The sequence below is a fragment of the Vipera ursinii genome, assembly GCF_947247035.1.
Source record: "Vipera ursinii genome assembly, chromosome: 1".
In the NCBI taxonomy this organism is placed as follows: Eukaryota; Metazoa; Chordata; class Lepidosauria; order Squamata; family Viperidae; genus Vipera; species Vipera ursinii.
Window position 1 is genome coordinate 100981726 of NC_139512.1, and position 21121 is coordinate 101002846.

General features: G+C 40.6%; 1 protein-coding gene across 1 annotated transcript in view; it reads left to right on the plus strand.

The window, feature by feature from the left end:
• Positions 1–11443: 11443 nt before the first annotated feature.
• The window catches only part of INSC (INSC spindle orientation adaptor protein), a gene marked incomplete at both ends in the record, with an annotated part of 85132 nt that continues 75454 nt past the window's right edge, over positions 11444–21121 (plus strand). The window contains one exon of the mRNA XM_083378855.1: positions 11444–11472. Within this exon, the coding sequence (XP_083234981.1) occupies positions 11444–11472 (29 nt within the window). The remainder of the gene's footprint in view (positions 11473–21121) is intronic.

The following is a 21121-nucleotide window of genomic DNA, read 5'->3' on the forward strand; positions in this document are numbered from 1 at the left end:
CCTTCCCCCACCTGCTTTGTTTTTAATGAATACAATAATGCTGTTTCGGATCCCTTAATTTAATTATCTCCCTCGCATTAAAGCCAGACAGAGCTTGTGTTGACCAATATAGGCTAAATTCTCTGAGTAAAAAGTAGAGAGAAGAAGGTAGTTAAACAGCCTGGACATCTGGCCTTGTAAATTATCCAGTTTCAGCCGTTATGCAAAACTGCCTTGTATTAGCCAATCTTTCAACACTGTAAGTTCAGAAGCAATGAAATTTCTTAAATATTTTTTTTAAGAAAAATTCATTTGGTTTCCTTAGCAGTAGGATAGAGAATCCTGAAAGAAACGTAGCTTAATATGGTCTGCCACTTAATACATAATCCAAATCCTGCTAAAACCTCTCAAAAAGTTTTTTTTTGGGGGGGGAATGTATGGCTGGAAGACAACCTGGCAAGAATGCTACTGGACCTGTTTTAATGCGATGGGATTGCTTGTCAACCATAAATTATTATTTTTTTGCTCAACCCTCCTCCAACCATTGAAACTGCTAAGTTTGTAAGCCGCCCTGAGTCTTCGGAGAAGGGCGGGATATAAATGGAATTAAAATAAAATAAAATAAATAAAAATTTTGGTTTGGAGCATTAGTAATTACAATTTCCAGTCAGCCTGGCTATTGTTCAATTAGCAAGGATGAAAGAGTTATACTGTACTTCTTTCTACCGTATCTCATATTTTAGAGTCCACAAAAATAATTAAATGTCAGATGGTAAAAATCTTCAGTAGTTTGGTACTCCTCCTTAGAAGAGACAAATGGATAGGCTGCTCCTAGGAGTGTGCATAATAGAGAATATTTGTAAGAAATACTGTCTATTTGAGCTATTGTGTCACTGGCCACCCCATGTCAAATTAAAACTGAAACTGAAGGAGGCAGGAGAGAGATTTATTTTTCCAAAGCATTCATCATCCTTTCTCTTATTTGTATTTTTCAGATTAAAATGTGTAGTAGGTTCTTGTCTATGGAGATAACGCAGTCATCCAGGTCATAGTTGTCCCAAATATGCTTTTTCATGAGGAAAACTGGACTTTTTTGTTTTCCTCTGAAGATGTTTCGCTTCTCATTCAAGAAGTTTCTTCAGCTGAGCTGAGCTTCAGTTGCCTCGTGAAAAAGCATCTTTGGGTAGTAGGTTCTTGTAAAAGTGGCTAGTGAAGAAAAATATTTTTTTGAGGTTCTTAGTGAAATCAACTCAATTTTCCATTTAGGCTGTGCTGAACTTGTCATTAATGTAGTAGGTAATCCTCAATGTACAACCACAATGGAGCCCAAAATTTATGTTGCTAAATGAGAAATTTGTTAAGTGAGTTTTGCCCCATTTTATGACTTTTCTCACCATAGTTGTTAAGTGAATCTGGTTTTCCCCATTGACTTTACTTATCAGAAGGTCGCAAAAGGGGAATCACATGACTCTGGGACACTGAAACCATCATAAATGTGAGGTAGTTGTCAACCACCTGAATGTACATCATGTGACCATAGGGATGCTACAATGGTCATAAGTGTGAAAAATGATCAAAAGTCACTTTTTCCAGTGCCGTTGTAACTTTGTATGGTCACTAAACAAACTGTTGTAAGTTGAGGACTACCTGCAGTTCTTTTATTTTCCAGTTACAAGTTTTAACAAGTAGCAGAGGACCACAACTCTTCCCATCTATTAAAATTCTCCTTCCCCTATTAACATACAACTATGTTTAGCCCTTTAGTGATGTTATTTCTTCCCTCTGTCCTTTTTATTCTGTTTTCTCCTTCCATCCTTTACACTGAGGAAAAAGAGCATGGGAACATTAAAAGTGATATTTTTGGAATAATATTCTTGGATAAAAAACATCCTGTTTATTCTCTTGAGAGACATAATCTCTAAGACTTTGCCATGTGTCTGTCTTGTTGTGCTATATATTTCCAGAGTACCAGTGTTTTCCTATAGGGCCAATAATAGCTTTGGAGTTCTGCGCAATGTCTAAAGCAGTAATCTGGTTTAATCAATTGAAAGATGAGGAATAGTTTGACAGCTTGCAAATAATGTGAAGTGCCACCATTGTTTACCAAGCCATACCCTGAGATGCCTCCAGTAATTGCAATCTGGGCATGCAATTAAACCAGTATTTTAAACTTCTTTAAACCTTAAATACTGTAAACTATCCCAGCTATGAGATTTTTCAAGGCTACAGATGATAAAATCCACAAAATCTTTGACAAATTTGCTGATCTTTAAGTTGATTCTCTGTTTCCATCTCTTTGTGTGTGTGTGTGTGTGTGTTTGTGTGTGTGGGAGAGAGGGAGAGGGAGAGGGAGAGGCAGACAACACTCAGACTTGGTTCAAAATTCATTTTTTGGGGTGACAGGCACATTTGAAATCTTGAGAGCACATTGAGGGTACTATAGGATGGTTGCCAGGATAATTGTTGCTAATCACTTCCAAGAAACCAAACTGTGAAATTGCTCTTCATCATCTTTTTTAATTTTCTCAAATGTCCTTTTATCACTTCATTTGATCTGTCCTTTTTCCTGAAGATTTCTAACTGAGCCTTGGGTCAGTCCTATACTGCACATATAACATTTGATGGTAGTGTACTGTGTGGTTGATCAGGTGAAGCAGGATCCTGGATATAACAACGACAGAAACCAAATATCTCCTTCTACTTCACAAAACATTTTCATAACTCTAAGGAAAAGCATTACAACGACAGCTATTATGTAATTTAAACCTGTACTACCTACGTAGTCTTTAAGATTCTTCAAACCCTGTAATCTAATGAAGACAAAGTTAGCACTATGTTATTGCAGCACTCTAGTAATTTATTGTCAACTGACCATTTGCCAACATCCATAACAAATATAGATTTCCATTCCACCAGAAAGTTAAAACTCATATAATAGTAAAATGTCTTCAATTTATTTTATTTTAATTTATTTATATCCCACCTTTATTATTTTTATAAATTACCCAAGGAGGTGAACATATCCAACACACTTTCCTTTCTTCACAACAACAACCCTGTGAGGTGGGTTTGGCTGAGAGAGAGTGAGGGGCCCAAAGTCACCTAGCTGGTTTTCATGGCTAAGGCAGGACTTGAACTCACAGTCTCCTGCTTTCAAGCCTGGTGCCTTAATCACTAGACCAAACTGGCTACTGGCTACTTAGAAAATGCTGCCTGTAAACTAAGGGATCATATTATTGAACAAATTCATTTGAAACTTGAAAAGACATTAGATATTGTAGTGTATTTATTGATTATAATCTGCTAATGCATTCATAACCATAATTCTGGTGGTTCCACCAGAAAATTTGCAAGATTGGCATATACCTTATTCTTCTGTGTTCATGGTACTCAGAAAACTATTTAATTTTATATTCTCTTGTAGTGCTTTAGTACTGTAGTACAGAATTAAGAGAACATTTATTTTAATTATTAAAGAGTCATTCAGTGGTTGTAACTTTCCCCTGCCTTGTCCTGTATGCTAAGTGCTGCGAGGATACTCTGTGCATCTTATTATAAGGATTCTGGTTCCTTTCTTAAATTTTATGTCAGATTTATTTTTTGTACTCAGTTTCAAAACCATTTCTAGATTGCAGTTCTAGATAACTACATCCAAAATGTGCGTTTCTCTTTACATAAAGCGTTTACATCTTTCAGATTTAAAGGATTTCTTAAATCAGAGCAGACTTCTAGTAATGCCAAAGGAGCAAGAGACAACACAGTTTGGAGAAAGGGGATGAAGATTGGGAATTCTTAGGAAGTTCATAACCAGTGATATAACCAGGTCCCGAGAGACTTCCAGAACATTACCAAGATTCTTGTTCCTGTGCAGTCTCTTACCCAGCATACACAAGCTGGTTCTGTATCTATACAGTATCTTATTGTGTATCTAAGAGTCTTTCCAGAATTTTTTTTCTTAGATATGAGCATTTCAAAGAGGGGTCTACAGCTACAAATACAAAGTATATGAAAACAGTATTTTGAAAAAAACTAATTAATTGAAAAAATATTTTTTGTGTGTGATTTGTGATTGGCTTTAAAAACAAAATCCAAGTAGTACATTTTCTTATTTTTATGACAGGAGAAAAGCAAAGCTATAAATGTGAAAAAAATAGTTTTTGTTTTCCAATTCAAAGTATTACTTTATCAAAATGATTGATCTGGAAAATCTTAATTACATTTTATAAAATGTCCAGCTGTATTATGAAATGGGACTGGCAAAGCGTTTACTAATGTGAATTTAAACCACAAGAGCTGCTTAGATTCAGCTGGCACCATTATATTCAATTTCTAATATTCCTGTTGTTGTTGATAGAAAAACATATCTTGATAAACAAGCTCATTACTTCCAGGAAAGAACATTTCCAAACAAATATTATTTTGTGAGTTATAAGTGGAATGACTAAGTTGATTGGACAATACTTTTGGCTTCTTACCTGCAAAGTTTGGAGCAAGGCAAAGAAAATGTTTGCAAGAACACTCCTAAGATTTTGTGTTGGGGAATATTTTACATGTTAGTTTTATTTAATATATATTTATTGTAACTAGTAACCATTAACTTATATCCAGAAAGATTCCATTTTCAACTAAAAAGTATATTACATTTCTATTCAAATATTATTTTTTTTACTTGAGAGCTACCAGAGTCGGTTATAAGATGGGCAGTATATAAATGTGTCAAATTAAAAAAAATAAACAAACACTTTTCTAAACTCTTAGCACTGCCAGTTGTTATTTTTCTAATTATAAAACTAGCATTTTCCTACTTTTTGCCTCTGCAGCGGCTCTATCTGTCCTTTGCCTATTGGAGCAAAAACAAAACAATCACTTGGTTTCTTAAGGCAGTCTTTCCCAACTTGCTTCCTTCCAGATATATTAAGATAGTGCTTTTGAATCAGTGGTACGTGTACCACTAGTGGTACTTTGGCCTGTGGCAGGTGGTACGTGACTCTCCTAGACAAGTGTAGTGGGGGAGGGGGAATGAGCTGAAGCGACCCAAGCCTGAGGGAGAGGCAGCTAGAGCTGCAGGACTGTTGGGGCTTGGCAGAAACCTCAGGAGTGCTGGCAGGGCTCCAGCTGATTTGCGCTTCCAGAAGCAGCGCAGAGCTGGAGGTGAACTGAAGAAAGGGGTGGGTGGGTGAGGAGAGGTAAGGATATAAAAGGAAGTGGTTTTGGTGGGGAAGAGAAAAAAAAACAACAACAGGGAAAGAGAAGGGGATGGAGAAGAAGCTGTGGAAGGAGAGTTCAGCAGGCAGGGAGGAAACGGGCAGGGAAGAAGCAGCAGCCGTTGCTGGAAGAAAAGGTCCCCTGGTTAGTTTTCTCCAGCCAGGAGAATGCAATCAGCACTGAGCCTTTCTGGCTTTGTGCTTGTTCCCGTTTCTTTAAGGGTAAAGTGAAGGGACTGGTATATGTAGTATATGCTTACTACACTGTGGAAGGAGACCTCAGAAGGCAGGGAGGAAGAAGAGGAGAGGAAGAAGGGCCGACCAGCCAGCTGGTAGTGGTGCATATTAATAAACATAGATAAATTCATCATACACTTGTCAGTGCAAAGGAAAAGTGTTTCAGCAAAGGAACAGCCACCAAAGAAATTAAAACTGGTACTTTTTCCCTTTCTACAGTTTGTAATATTTTATTAGATTATAGAATAAAATACAAAAATGCAAAAGCAAATAGTAGGACACAGTGGGGAGGAAAAAAGGGGAAAAAAGCAAGGGGGAGAAGGGAAAAAGAACAGACTTCCTCTGTTGCAGTAGAAGTATATTATATTATTTCTATAACAACAAATGAATCTTATCAGTAAAACCCCAAATTCTCCCCCCCCCTTTTTATAGTCATCAGGTTTTTGACAACCTGCTAAGTACTGGTGCTACTCAAATATTGTCATGTCCTAAAAGTGGTACAATATGTGAAAAGGTTGAAAAGCCCTGTATTAAGACACTTCCAGGTGACCAATGTTTCTATCTTCCTACTCTTCTCATTCCAGTATAAAAGGTAGTTGAAATTAATCCAGACTGTTACAATTGCTGGTAAATCGATTTCCCATCTCACCATCCTGACCACAATTCTGAAGTTGGTTTCTTCTGAATAGAAAGAATGGCTGCAAATTTACCAAAATGTGAAACAGCAGGCTCCTTCCTCCCTCCCTCCCTCCCTCCCTCCCTCCCTCCCTCCCTCCCTCCTTCCTTCCTTCCTTCCTTCCTTCCTTCCTTCCTTCCTTCCTTCCTTCCTTTCTTTCTTTCTTTCTTTCTTTCTTTCTTTTTCTTTCTTTCCAGTTCTAAAGAGTGGAACAGTTTTGAAACAGATTTTAGCAACCCCCAGAAGCAATGGAGGTGTATTGTGAAGCAAAACCCTGGTCATGATATTGTTTATTCACTGTGAAGTTCATTTGCCACCAAAACTAGAGCTATAAGCTTCTTCTAGTAAGCAGTCATCACTCACCTGTGATGAATGGCTGGACAATGTTAGAAGTAACATCACCTGTAGGCTATCAGGTTGGAATATATTTTTCTTATGAAAAATAAGTCGTACTTCCATCAAGTGTTTGTTGGTTATAATCCACTTTTCAGTCAAATCTTGCCTCTCTGCATATTTAACTCCTTAGTCAGGAATAGGCTTATTGGGCAAAATGCCTTCAGATACAACTCAGTATGTGTTAAATAGTGGGCTCCGGACCGCATGGCCAAGATAGATGACTCAGGACATCAGGGTTCAGCATAACAACTCTTTATTGATGTAGCACAGACTGTGCAAACAAAGGGGCAACTGCCCCACTTATATACCTAGTCAGGTATACTTGAACCAATCCCATTATCAGGATTTCCTGCCAAAGACTACCCTGCCAATCCGGATAGGGCACCCTGCCACCTGGTGGTGTCAGTGGCTTATAACTGTGTAACATCCCCTTCCCCCATACAAAAAAAAACCACAATGGAAAACAATAAACATACTAATGAAAGAAAAACACCTGCAGTGTGGAGCTTGCTTATCATATAATAACCCTAGCCTCAAGAGTCCTTGAGGTACGCCGGTGGCCTATGGATTCTTGCTGACCGTTTCACTGGTTGCCCTGTGTTCTGGTCAACCGGGTCTGCAATGGAGTCATCAATTGGGTCGCCAACTGGGTCCTAATTCCGAGCCCTATCCACCCCTATGTCATTGTGCTTCCCATTGTTAGACGATGGGTGGAAAGGAACTGATGTGACGTGCCTAATCGAGTTGGCCCTGGTGAATGCCTGGAAATCAGCAGATGTGAATTGTGGGCCATTATCGGAGACCAACACATCAGGCAACCCATGAGTGGCAAATAGTCCCCGGAGCACTTGAACTGTCTTTGCAGTGGTCATGCTAGAAACTGGGACTACTTCTAGCCATTTAGAGTGACTGTCAACTACTACCAGGAACAATTGTCCCTGAAAAGGGCCTGAGTAGTCAATATGCAACCTAGACCATGGGGTGTGTGTTGCTTCCCATTTGTGAATGGGAGCCTGTGGCTGAACTGGCCTTGATCTCTGACAAGTGTAGCATCCCGCTACCTGCTCCTCTATGGCTTTGTCGAGACCAGGCCACCATAAGTAGCTCCTAGCTAAAGCCTTCATCCTGATAATGCCTGGATGATCCTCGTGTAGTGACTGCAAAACCCTTTCCCTCAACTTCTCTGGAATAATAACCCTACTACCCCACAACAGGCATCCTTTATGAGAAGACAACTCATGCCTCCTCATGAAATATGCCTGGAATTCCAGCCCTGGGCTCTTTTCCTGCCACCCAGATGCTACCCATGTGATGACCCTGCTCAGTACCTTGTCTGCTGTGGTGCCAGCAGCAATATATTTCACCTGGAGGGGGCAGTCTGGAGGATCTTGGATGAGTAGGATCTGCTCCGCCGGTGCTGGGTCAGGATCAGTGCTCATTAATGGCAATCTGCTTAATGCATCTGCATGGCCCATGTCCTTTCCCGGTTGATGGACCAGTTTGCAAGCATAGGCGGATAGAAAAATGGACCACTGAAGCATTCTTGGGGATAGAATGTGTGGTGTTTGTTTATCAGTTGTGAATAACCCCAACAAGGGTTTGTGATCAGTAAAAATGGTGAACTCCCTGCCATACAGGTAATCATGGAATTTTTTGACTCCTGACACAATTGTCAGGGCTTCCTTGTCAATTTGTGCATAATTCCTTTCTGCCTTTGACAGTGTCCGGGAGTAGTATGCAATGGGCCTTTGCTCCCCATTGTCCTCTATGTGACTTAATACAGCGCCCACCCCATAAGGGGATGCATCACATGCAATGCAAATGGGCTTGTTTTCTATAAAATGGGTGATGGTTGAGTCACTGGATAAAAGTTGTTTGAGATTTCTAAAACTCTGTTCATGGACCTTAGTCCATTTCCATGGAGTTTTCTTATCTAGCAGTCTGTTTAATGGTTCTGCAATTGCTGCTTTGTGAGGTAAAAACACGTGATAGAAGTTAAGTAACCCCAGAAAAGCTTGCAATTCAGCCTTATTTGTTGGGGTTGGAGCCAACTTAATTGCTTTTACCTTAGAGTCAGTGGGGTGAATTCCTTTGGCATCAATCCTGAACCCTAAGAACTCAGTGGATGCCACACCAATGCTGCACTTACTTTTTTTGAGTTTAAGCCCAGCAGAGCGAAATCTGCTTAAAACAGCTTGCAGCCTGTCAGCCAAGATCTCTTCAGATTCCCCAGCAATAAGGACATCGTCAAAATAAGGACATACACCGGGAATGCCTATCAGAGTCCTTTCCATGACTTCTTGGAAAATTCCAGGAGCTACTGAAATACCAAACTGTAACCGGTTAACTCTGAAAGCTCCTCTATGTGTCATTATTGTCTGAGCGTCAGCTGTTTCTTTAGTAACTGTGAGCTGCTGATATGCCTGCGCCAAGTCAAGTTTTGCAAAGAAAGCGCTACCTTCGACAGCGGAGAGTACCTGCCGGACCGTAGGGACCAGGTAAGTGTGCGGATTTAAGGCTCGGTTAACCGTGGCCTTGTAATCTGCACATATTCTAATTTCCCCATTGGCCTTTAGCGGTGTCACAATAGGGGTTTCCCAGTCTCCCCTGTCCACGGGCTCTAACACCCCTTGTTCTACCAGCTTGTCCAGTTCGCTCTCAATCTTATGCTTGAGAGCGAATGGAACTCTCTGGGGCTTGACGCGAACTGGTGGAACAGTCGGATTTAGTTTAAATTTGATGGGGGGGCGTGTACTTTTCCAGCCTGTCATTGAATATGTCTGCAAATTCATTGCAGACGGATTCAAGACGTTTGCGCTGGATGCTATTCACTCCTCCCAACCAAATGCCCAGGGCATCAAACCAATCCAGCCCCACTAGACTAGTTCTCCGCCCATCTGTCACCAAGATGTCCAAGGGACCCTAGGACTCCTTAAACCCCACAAACATGGTGGCCTTTCCCCTGATTTTAATGGGGGTGTGCTGGAAATCTGACAACTGTAATTTGGTGGGATTTAATGGGACCCTCTGCCTGCTCCAATCGCAAATTCCTTTAAATGTCTCATAGGAAATTATCGAGACTGCAGAACCGGAGTCCAGTTCTATCATGCAAGGTACCCCTTGCAGATGGACCTCTATTGTTATTTTTGGTTTGAGAAGCTGATGGATCTTTTTGTGAGACACGGTCCACCTGCTCTTTCCAGGGATGGAGGGTTTGTGCCGGGGTTTGTGCCGAGGAAGAACAGTACCTTCGAGTGTGGATGCCATAGCTTGTAATTTGTTCAGGCTGTCCCGGTTTCGATTCCAGCAGATGGCTGCGATGTGCCCCGTCTTTCCGCAGGAGTGACACTTCGCAGATCAGAACCTGCAGGTCGCTCATGGATGATTTCCCCCACAGCTGGCACATTTCTGGTTGGATGAGTTGGCTCCCCTCTGTTCCTTGCAGCTGCAACTGCATGCTGTGCTTTTGCTGGCTGATGTGTATCTCTGGTGGCCTCCGTCATTGTCCCGCCACGATGAATGCTTTCTGGGTCTTTGCTGTACTGCATCTATCTCTGCCTCTCTGTCCGTGTCGCTGCTTCCACCGCTCGAAGCACATTCGTGATGAGTGGTCGCTCCTGAGCTGCTGCTAGGGCGGTGTGTGGGTTTGCCAGAGTCGTTGGCTGCTTCGTAAGCCATCACCTCGTCTAAAACCTCTCGCAGATTCATTGGCGGCTTGGCGAGGATCTTTTGTCTGCACTGCTGGTCTCTCAGTCCGAACACCACCCGGTCTCTAATTCTGTCTTTGAGATCAGGGAATTTACACAGGCGGGTAGCCTGTCTCAGCGCCATGACGAATTGCGAAGTTGGCTCACCCGATAGCTGGCTGCGCTGGATGAATTGGTACCGCCAATACATTGGGGCTCTCACCGGCATGAAATGCTCCACCAACTTCACTTTGAGATCAGCATAAGAGACGTTTGCGACGGGCGTCGGTGAGCACAGTCCGACGGCCACATCATACACGACCTGACCGCTTAGGCACAAAAGTGCCACTGCTTTCATTTTGTCTTCTGTGATATTGTTGATCATCAGGAACCCTTCGATCCATCCCAGATGCGCTTCCCAATGCTCTGGCTCATCGATGTTGAAACAGAATTTGCTGGTTGCTCTGAACTTAGCCATGTTGCGCCGGTCCTTGAATGCTGCTTCATTAGGAAGGTTTCAGAACATTTACCTTTCCTGCTTCTGAGTGTCTTCAGCATTAGGAAGGTTCCCTTGGGAAAGATTTGCCTTTCCTCCTTCCTTGTGACTTCAGCTCTGTTTGAAACATCATCCCATCCTCGTCGCCAGTGTTAAATAGTGGGCTCCGGACTGCATGGCCAAGATGGACAACTCAGGACATCAGGGTTCAGCATAATAACTCTTTATTGATGTAGCACAGACTGTGCAAACAAAGGGGCAACTGCCCCACTTATATACCTAGTCAGGTATACTTGGAACCAATCCCATTATCAGGATTTCCCGCCAAAGACTACCCTGCCAGGTGGCAGGGCACCCTGCCACCTGGTGGTGTCAGTGGCTTATAACTGGGTAACATCCCCTATATACATAACACCATGATTCATCTTTTTATTGCAGACAAGAATGATAGCATATACAGAAGACTGTCTACAGAAATCAAAGCCCTTATATAGGTCTGTGATGCAAGGTTTAAACTTTAGGGATTTTCTTTCTACCTAGTCAATGGATACTTGATGTTCTTTTGATGGGCTTGGAAGACACGTGGTCTATATTGATGTATAGTTCTCTGTTGCCTAGAAATTCTGGTTCTTGCTTTGTCAGATTCATTCCTTAAAAACAAGCAAAAAAAAATATCTCCTAATCAAAGTTTCAGAATTATAATTTTAACTGTTTCTTTGCCTTTCAGACTTTGGACTGTGAGGATACATGCAAAAAAGCTGAGATAATCATGTCTTTCCTTGCTTTGGCAGTTCAACGGTAAGTGTTACAGATAAATATCCTGCATTTTCCATTTCTGAGATGTATGTTTATTAATAATTTTAAAATGCACAACAATGAACATATATAAAGTGCAGATAATGTGAGAGAATAAGGACAAAATATGCATTAAGGAAAAACTGTCTGCTCAAAATGATTATTCTTACAAAACTGCAAATAGAAAGGCAATCAAGGAGGAGAAATCTACATAAAAATATGAATGGATTTTCGTATAGAATGTTCTTTGCTAAATTAAAAACCCTGTTGCTGAAATTGGAAATCAAACTCCTGCTCATTTAAAAGGGAAATTGACCAAAAGCATAATTGAGCTGATAACCCATCCATACTGCCTAGTTTAGTATTTTATACCCTGATGAGTAATGTCTTCCTAGGATTCAGACAGAATCTTTTCTGAGTTGTATCTGGAGATGCCTGGGACTCTGTTTGGCATTCTTTATATGAAGCATTCTCTCTGCTCCTCAAATGATCCTCTTTCAAAGTTTGAAGCATTTCCTTCAAATGGATAATTGCACTGGATTTAATTCTCAATTCTTGCTTTATGGGCTGCAGCTCATTTTTAATTCCTTAGGTTTTTCTTTCAAAGTATGACAATTCATTTATTGCATGTACAGTATATCCCACTGCAATCTGGTTCCTCTTGGCTCAAATGTTTATTGCGTCTAGTGTCTTTGCTGCCAAAACTACAAATTATAATTGGCGCCTAGATAACAAACAAACAAAACAGAAGACATCAACCCCATGCAATAAAATCTAATATATTGGAACCTAAACAGAGATATAATAACAGAAAATAAATTGTTTAGAAATGAAAGTGTAGATGAATGTCTTTTCTTTTTAAAATACTGGATTAATTGCATATGATTTTATTCAGAATGAAAAGTGTACATTTCCAGAGGGAAAAAGAAAATGTGTGAAAGGTTACAGTCAGAAAGTAGAACAATACTGTTGGCGTCTATATTGATCACTCACAAGCATCACACACAACCCCTTTTGTGTAAGTAGTATAATTAGGAAAACAAAGGCATGATTTGCTAGTTGGGTGAAGAAAAATGAATGAAATGTATAATCAGTATCAAAATTGGGCTACTTGGGGAAAGAGATGCATTCTGTATATTAAAAAATCTTGGTAACAGCAGTTCGAATAATAGGAATTCCATTATGTATGCTGAGCCTATGAACACATAATTTCATTATGCTTCCAATGTTTAGCCCTACAACCTGATTGCAAGGAACAATGAGATCACCGAGCTCTCTTGTAAAATCTCATTTACTCTTGAAATTCCTTGGTACGGACAAAGAAAAGAAAAGAAAGAAAAAGAAAAGCCCGATTATTCCACTATGATAATGAAACCGCTTAATATCAAATCGGCGGTTTGATAAGAAAATTTTTCTGTATAATGGGAATTAAGAGCAAGTGGAATGCTGATATTTCCTTCTCTTGTAAAAGATTTATCTGGTGAAGTGGCTGTTTCTTATCCTTTGAACTCTCTGTCTAGGTCAGGCTACTATCTCTTTAGGGACCTCACTGGGTTCCTTTTCTGAAGAGCAATATAAAAATTATTTCAAAATTATTCAGTCACTCGTTCAGCCCATTTAGTCAGTCGTTATTCAGTCAGGCTTTTGATGGATGAGCTAGTTTGTTGGGTGGGTATGTTTTGTTTCACTGATACATTTCAGTGTTTTAATGCATTTTATAAAATGTTACTTTTATTGTTGAGTGCTTTTTGTGTCAGTCACCAGGGGAAAGATGAGTTGCCCATTAAATAAATAGATAATATATCTTAGTGATGGAGGGGAATTACAATCTCTCTCTTCCTCTGAACTTTAATTTTTTTTTTAAAGTTAAATCATATTGGCTGGAAGTGATTTTTTTTAAAAAGCAGACAAATATTGAATATCTATCATGGTGCTTATTTTTATTTGGTTATTGAATAGATCTGTATGTATGTTTTATAAAAATGTGCATTTCTTTATGGAAAGCTGTAAAGAGCTGACTCTTTCCCCAAGTGCTGTGATAATATGAAGCTAGAGTTGGAAGGCAGAACTGTTGGCTGCATCAAGGAAGCTGGATTGTGGTGCCAGTTTCTTTGTTTCTATTTTATTTTTGGCTTTTATTTTCTGTATGATGTCAATTTTATATAATTGTAGGGTTGTGTTGTGGCTCCAAGATGGGCTGCTGTACAAGCCTGGTAAACAAATAGATTGCATGTAGTACTAGGAACTTGCTTTAAAAAGCTGTAACATTTTATGTTTAAGGAGCGAACTAACATTGCAGGCTGACCTTTTTGTACTATTTTTTTTAGTACAAAATTTTGCAACCTAGTTGACATATAGTATTTCCTGAGGATCTGAAGCAGAACCATGAATTCTCTCCTTTTGCTACGTAGAACACTCTGAATCTTTACTGATTTGGAAGGCAACATTCAATAGATTATATATGCAACAGAGATGGGCCTAGGAAAGACCGGGTAAAAAAGATAAAACGTCAGCTTAGAAATTAAATGAGAAACTTGGGAAAATGAAATTCTTTAATTGACACCAGAATAACATAAAAGGTGCAGTAAGAAAGATATTTCAGAAAGGTACCAACATTGAAAACATCAGCAAGGAAGCAACAGAAGCATCTCATTATTTATTTATTTATTTATTAATGGGATTTATATCCCGCTCTATCTCCCGAAGGACTCAGGGCGGCTAACAACAAAACATATAATAAGTACAGAAATTAAGATAAAAATAAAATTAAAATCATCTGTGCAATAAATTAAAATTAAAAACTAAAAATAAATTAAAAATTGTAAATATAATTAATTAAAATGCCTGTCAATCCAGGTCAGCCTGGTGGAATAGGAGTGTTTTGAGGCCGCGGCGAAAGGATTGGAGATTTTGGGCCATCCGAAGCTCAGGGGGGAGCTGATTTCATAGGACTGGCGCTCCCACAGAGAAGGCCCTCCCCCTGGGGGTCGCCAGCCGACATTGCCTAGCTGACGGTACCCTGAGGAGGCCTTCTCTGTGTGAGCGTACTGGGCGATGGGAATTTGTTCCTGGCAGCAGATGGTCCTGCAAGTATCCCGGGCCTAAGCCATGTAGGGCTTTAAAGGTAAGTACCAGCACCTTAAATCTCACCCGGAGGGCAACCGGTAGCCAATGCAGCTCACGCAGGAGGGGTGTAATATGGGAGTATTGGGGTGCTCCCATCACTACCTATGCAGCTGCACTCTGCACCAGCTGAAGCCTCTGGGTGGTCTTCAAGGGCAGCCCCATGTAGAGAGCATTACAGTAGTCTATACGGGAGGTAACGAGTGCATGGGTGACTGTACGTAGGGCATCTCGGTCCAGAAAGGAGCGCAATATGATCTTCAAAACTGAGTCATGAATCTAGGAGGATGCCCAGATTGTGTGCTCTATCAATGGGAGGTAACATCTCTCCTCCTATAGTCAAAGATGGGACCTCTTGGACTAAACGAGATGACGGTATGTAGAGCCACTCAGTCTTGGCCATGTTGAGTTGAAGCCTGTTTTTTCACATCCAAATCTGTACCGCTTCCAGGCAACGGGACATCACATTGAGGGCATCACTGGGTTGGTTCGGGGTGGAGATGAATAGCTGAGTATCATCAGCATATTGATGATATTTCACCCCGAAGCCACGGATGATCTCTCCCAGCGGCTTCATATAGATGTTGAACAGGAGGGGCGAGAGCACCGATCCCTGAGGCACTCCACAACTAAGGGGCCTAGGGCTTGATCTCTGCCCCCCTGCTAACACCATCTGCGAACGGTCTGAGAGGTAGGAGGAGAACCACTGCAGAACGGTGCCTCCCACTCCCAACCCCTCAAGATGACGCAGTAAGATACCATGGTCGATGGTATCAAAAGCCGCTGAGAGATCTAATAGGACCAGGACAGAGGAATAACCTCTATCTCGGGCCCGCCAGAGATCATTCACCAGTGCGACCAATGCCGTCTCCATGCTATACCCGGGTCTGAAACCCGATTGGTACGGATCCAGATATTCAGCTTCCTCCAGGTTCAAAGGGAGCTGTCGTGCCACCACGCTCTCAACGACCTTCGCAAGAAAGTGAAGGTTGGAGACAGGACGGAAGTTGTTTAAAATAGCTGGATCCAATGCCGGTTTCTTAAGGAGGGGCCTTACCACTGCCTCTTTCAAGGCGGCAGGGAAGTACCCTTCACTCAGTGAGGCATTGATAACTGCTAGAAGCCAGCCTCGTGTAACCTCCCGAGATGCATAGACTAGCCAGGAGGGACACGGGTCCAACAAACATGTGGCGGCACTTAGTTTCCCCATGATCTTGTCCACTTCATCCGGAGTCACAGGATTGAACTCTTCCCAAATGTTCTCAGCCAAATTCATCATTTTCCTCTCGTCAGATACTGCCCAGTCAGAGTCCAGACCAGCCCGAATCTGAGCAATTTTGTCCACCAGATATTTACTAAATTCCTCAGCCCGTCCATGTAGGGGGTCCTCTCCCGTCTCTTGATTTAAAAGGGAGCGGACCACTCTAAATAGGGCGGTCGGGCGGTTATCTGCGGATGCAATGAGGGTGGTGAAGTAGGCGCGCTTTGCCACCCTCATTGCCACAAGATAAGATCTAGAAAAGGATCTTAACTGTGTTCGGTCAGACTTGGACCGACTGGTTCTCCAAATGCTCTCTAGGCCCCTTCTCTGGTTTTTCATCTCCCGCAGGTCCTTGGACAACCAAGGAGCGAGTCGGGACTTGCGCCGGGTCAGAGGCCGCAAAGGGACAACGCGGTCGAGAGCCTCCAAAGCAGCCTGTTGCCAGGCATTAACTAAGGACTCGACCGGGCTGTGGGAGAGGGAGGTGGGAATCAGTCCAAGTGCCATCTGGAATTTATCTGGGTCCATCAGGTGCCTGGGGCAGAACCATCTGGTCGGTTCCACCTCCTGACAGCGGGGGGTGACGTGACGGAGGCCCAACCGCAGGAGATAATGGTCTGTCCATGAAAGGGGTTGCGATGTTGGAGTAACCCCACCAAGTCCATTAAGCCATTAAGCCATTTGATTTGCCTAATTTGAGCTGCAGAGTGGAATCAGTCCAGTTCAAAATATGTGACTATTTGTGAGCTGACAGAAACCTGGAGGAAAATATAGGGCTGGTCAGAAATACATTCAGATTTCCTCCTTCTCTATATAGTGCACTAAACTTACTATAATCTTTCCTCCCTTTGTCCTACTGTTTTCCCTTCCTTTGTTAGTTTCAAAGTTTGGACAAAGCTGTGAATCTGCTTGAGGTCAACTCATGCATATTTATAGCCTCAAATAGTTTTCCAGTTTGCTTGAAAGATAATTTATTTATATAAGAAATATGTTTATATATATTGTCAAATACATTAGTATCTGGCACTAAGAACAGTGTCTTAGAATGGTTTGTTATTATTATTATTATTATTATTATTATTATTATTATTATTATTATTATTGGATTAATGCATCGCTGTATTGAAGCATGTGTATATTTGTATGACATCTAAGTGGATTAGTTACTGTAATATGCCAATTACTGTAGATATAAGCAATTCAACGTTATCAGCCTTGGGAAGTATTTAAGGAAAAAATAGCATCATTAAGAAAAATATGTACTAAGAAGTCCTATTTTGTGTTCAGAAGATTGCCAAAGGGATTTATGTTACATCAGCATGATGTATCAGTGGTGATTTAATTTTTAAAACCTTCATTTATACTATTTTAAACTTTTTAGCTGGAACTCCAATTTCCAGAAGACTATTAATTTTATGTAAAAAGCAGAATCCAGAGATGGCCAAAGATAACCCATCACTGTTGCTGTCATAAACGTCCCAAGAAGCGTTAGGATCTTGACGATTGGTCTTATTATTATTATTATTTTTTAAAAAAATCATGCTATTGTTGAATTGTGAGGCTGAAGCTCAGTTTTGAGGGACTGAAAAGATTGCTCAAATCCCTACCAATAACCTCTCAAGGAACAATAGGTAATGAAGCAAAAGTAAAAATGTCTTGCAGTGGAACTGACCATATAGGCATCAGACAGTCCATATCCCATGGTGACATGGGTATATTGAATCCAGGTGAGCAACAGGACTCCTCCTTCTTATTCTTCTTTATTGTTTTTTTACGTTATTGTTTTTTACTTTAAAAATAGGTAATTCTTTCCACAATACTGCATTTAAAAAAATCTGCCCAGAATCATTGGCAAGTGGGCAGCATTAAAAATTGAAATTAAAAACAATAAGCTTGGCCATCAACAGGCATACACCAATGTGTAAGTTAATTAAATGCAGGCTCTAAGACTGTCTACCTGTGCTGGCTTAATGGTGAGCAAATCTTTATAAGGTAAGGCAATGGAAGAGCAACCTCTGCATGGTACTCCATCTGTGTGGTTGCAGACATGCGCTCTGGAAGGAGAAGCAACTTAATATGTGGATGTCTTTAATATAATGGGGGCAGTGAAGTCTTTCTATGCCTGCTGTCCACCCATCCAATATGGAATCCACAAGGACAACAATGTCCCTTAGAATATCACTATAATATCATATTGGGTGTTGTTTGATATTGCATCCACAATGGCAGAAGCAGGATACTGGCATGCCAATAATGAACAATGGCTGATTAAGATACTTGGAGACAAGTCATATTCATCATGTTGCATATTATATCAGCTTAATCATTTTACTAAGTTTAGTTTTTAATGGAACTTCTACAGTGGGGAGAAACAAAAGCTTGCCTTCTCGTGAGAAATAGGAAAGTCATCTTGTCTCTATTGATTTCAGTATTGTTTAGGTGCTTCATGAATGTTGGACAAATGTATATCTGGGGCAGGAGAAATGGTGTGACATTGCTGAAGGGAAATCCCTTTTTCAACTTGCTCTGTTTCCAATCTGCCATAAATAGAATATATAAAATAATCCATATCTCTCTGGATTTGTGAAAACACTTCCTTTAGTGCAAATCCTTCCAGATGCTTTAGCTATCAACACCCACTACCTGTAGTTTGAGAAATTGCATTGCTGATTTGTATGCCAGATTACAAAAGTCCTATACCTCTGACCATCCAAATAGAAAGGAGAGGAGAAAAATATGGCTGCATTGTGAAACCATATCTCTACCAGGTTACATTCTATGTTGGAATGAACTTTAAAAGAATATTATGTGAGGACAAGAAGTTGAGTACAAGGTTCTGGGCAGTAGAAGTGTTGGGAATGGCTACAGAAGCACTAGAGCCAATCCTTTACTGTCCAATCTCAATTATATGAATTAAGCCAAGGCGTCATATCTTCTAGTTTTAAACTGGGATTTTTCCCCATTAAAAAAGATGGGAGGGGGGAAAGGAAGTGGTTGTAGTTTCTTGCAGGCTTTCTGGCAGCTGAAACAGCACTGAAGAGCAGGCAACAAGCCCAGGTACCAGACTAAAGGGGTGGTTCCACAAAAGGCTTGTTGTGCTAACTTGTTTTGTGCAATTAACAGAGCCAATGTCTGACACTAGGAATTTGTTATAGTCGTAAATCTTCAACTGTAGTAACAAACGCATTGCCAGCTGCAAACTTTCATTTAGAGAATGAAAATATGAAAGCTTATTTTTCAGGTACTTCAGAGAAAAAAAGATCCAAGAGCAGTCAGATTTCAGGTTCAGCCAAGTAATCTAAGAAATTCGAGGTGTTGGTTATCACCTTTAAACCCCTGCGTGGCAGGGTCCAGGTTACCTGTGGAGCCATCTCCCCACAGTGGGATTGACTTTCCCCTCTTGTTCCAGGAGGAGGGACATCGGTCCCATAGGTCAAGGCATTCTGACTGGCAGGGTGCAGGAGAAGAGCATTTGGGTCCCACCTTCTGGAATATCATGCCCCCTGAGGTGAGATCCGCACCTACCCTTTCCCTATCTGGCCTACTACTTGAGGCTGATCAGAAATCAGAAATCAAATGTAAATAAGTGTATGCCATTCATGCAACAGCAACGGCAACAGCAATAGCAATAGAAAAAGCATTTAGACTTATGTACCATTCCATAGTGTTTTACGGCACTCTCTGGGCGGTTTACAATGTCAGCAAACTGCTCCCAACAATCTGCGTTCTCGTTTTGCTGACCATGTATAGATAGAAGGCTGAGTCAACCATGAGCCCCATCAGGATTAAACTCCAGACAGTGGGCAGGGTTTACCTGCAATACTGCATTCTAACCACTGCACCATCAGGACTCCTGCATTTCTTTTATATTGAAGGCAACTGCTATTTTTTTTCCTTTTTTTCCTTTTTTCCTCCACAACAGTTCCAGTTTCTCATGTGGCCCCTTCAGAAAATTATTTGTCCAACTCTGGGTTAGACCAGGTTAGCCGTATCGATTCAGAAGGGTTAATGTCATCCAAGCTTCTTATTTCTAAACATCGTTTAAAACTTTAAAGATAACGTTTCTACCTCATATCTTATGATGTGGGCTAGCTGTATAAATAAGGAATTATAGTCCCATTATTTATTTCAGCCAATGACATATGGCTAATTTCATGAAATTTTTTCTCCCCCCCCTTTAGAAATGGGTAAATATTCTGTTTCTTTTCAAGCATCTGAAATATTACACCATGCACATCAAACAGAATTGCAAATAATATTTAATATTATTATTAATAATATTAATTAAACTAAGGCTTCTTATAGAAACATGGGGCTCTGTACTCTACCACAATTTTGCAAATGTAGCCAATCCACCCAAAGAGCAGGTCTAATTGATCCATTATAATATTCTTGAAAAGTTATTTCCTACCTCTTATTCCTTGTTCTCCTTCACTTTTCAGAGAGGCCCAATATAATTGGACCTTTTGAGGTAGTCAAGAATTAAGAACGTTGAATAGATTTTCCTGTTCTGTCATTCCTCTTAAAGCAAACAGACATATTTTCTGTAATGAAATGCCTCTACACAGGTTTTCAGAACCCAGGCTATAATTCAAAGAATTCCATAGGGGGAAAAAAGTAAGAAATTATTATTATTTTTTAATTTGGAACCTCCTCTTCCTCTGACAGGAGAACTTTTAAAAATGAGGATAGCACCTGGGCAGCTTCATGAACTAATAAAAAGCAGTTTACTTATGCTGTCTCTTGAAAAATATATGCAAAATGCAGGAGTCTTTCACACACGAAGCATATGGCAGGAATTTGTAAACTTATGAAGCTTGTAGCTTTGTACACTCTGAACACTCTTCTGCCTGCCTAAATAAGACAGAGGAGGGATACACATAGCAAAGAAGCTGAACAATAAAAGAAATCATAGGTAAAATTACACAGGACACATGATGGTCACATAGACAGAATGGGACACAGACAGGCCTGATGGTGTGGATAAAAGGTAAGAGAGAGAAACAGAGTAAGTGGCTTTTGGAAGACAGTCATAGCTGACAAATGAGCATAGCAAGAAAACTGAATGGATATAGACTGGCATACCTAGGTTTTAATAGAAATTCTCTACTGAAGCTGTAGAGAGTAGATTTAGATTTTGCAGTCCCAGTGGAAGATAAATGCTTACAAGAATAAAGTCTTGCTTGTGTTTGTCTTTCCATTAAAATAAATCTAATTTACTTTTGAAAATATATAGGACTTTTAGCCGGCTTTTCTTTTCACAGCAAA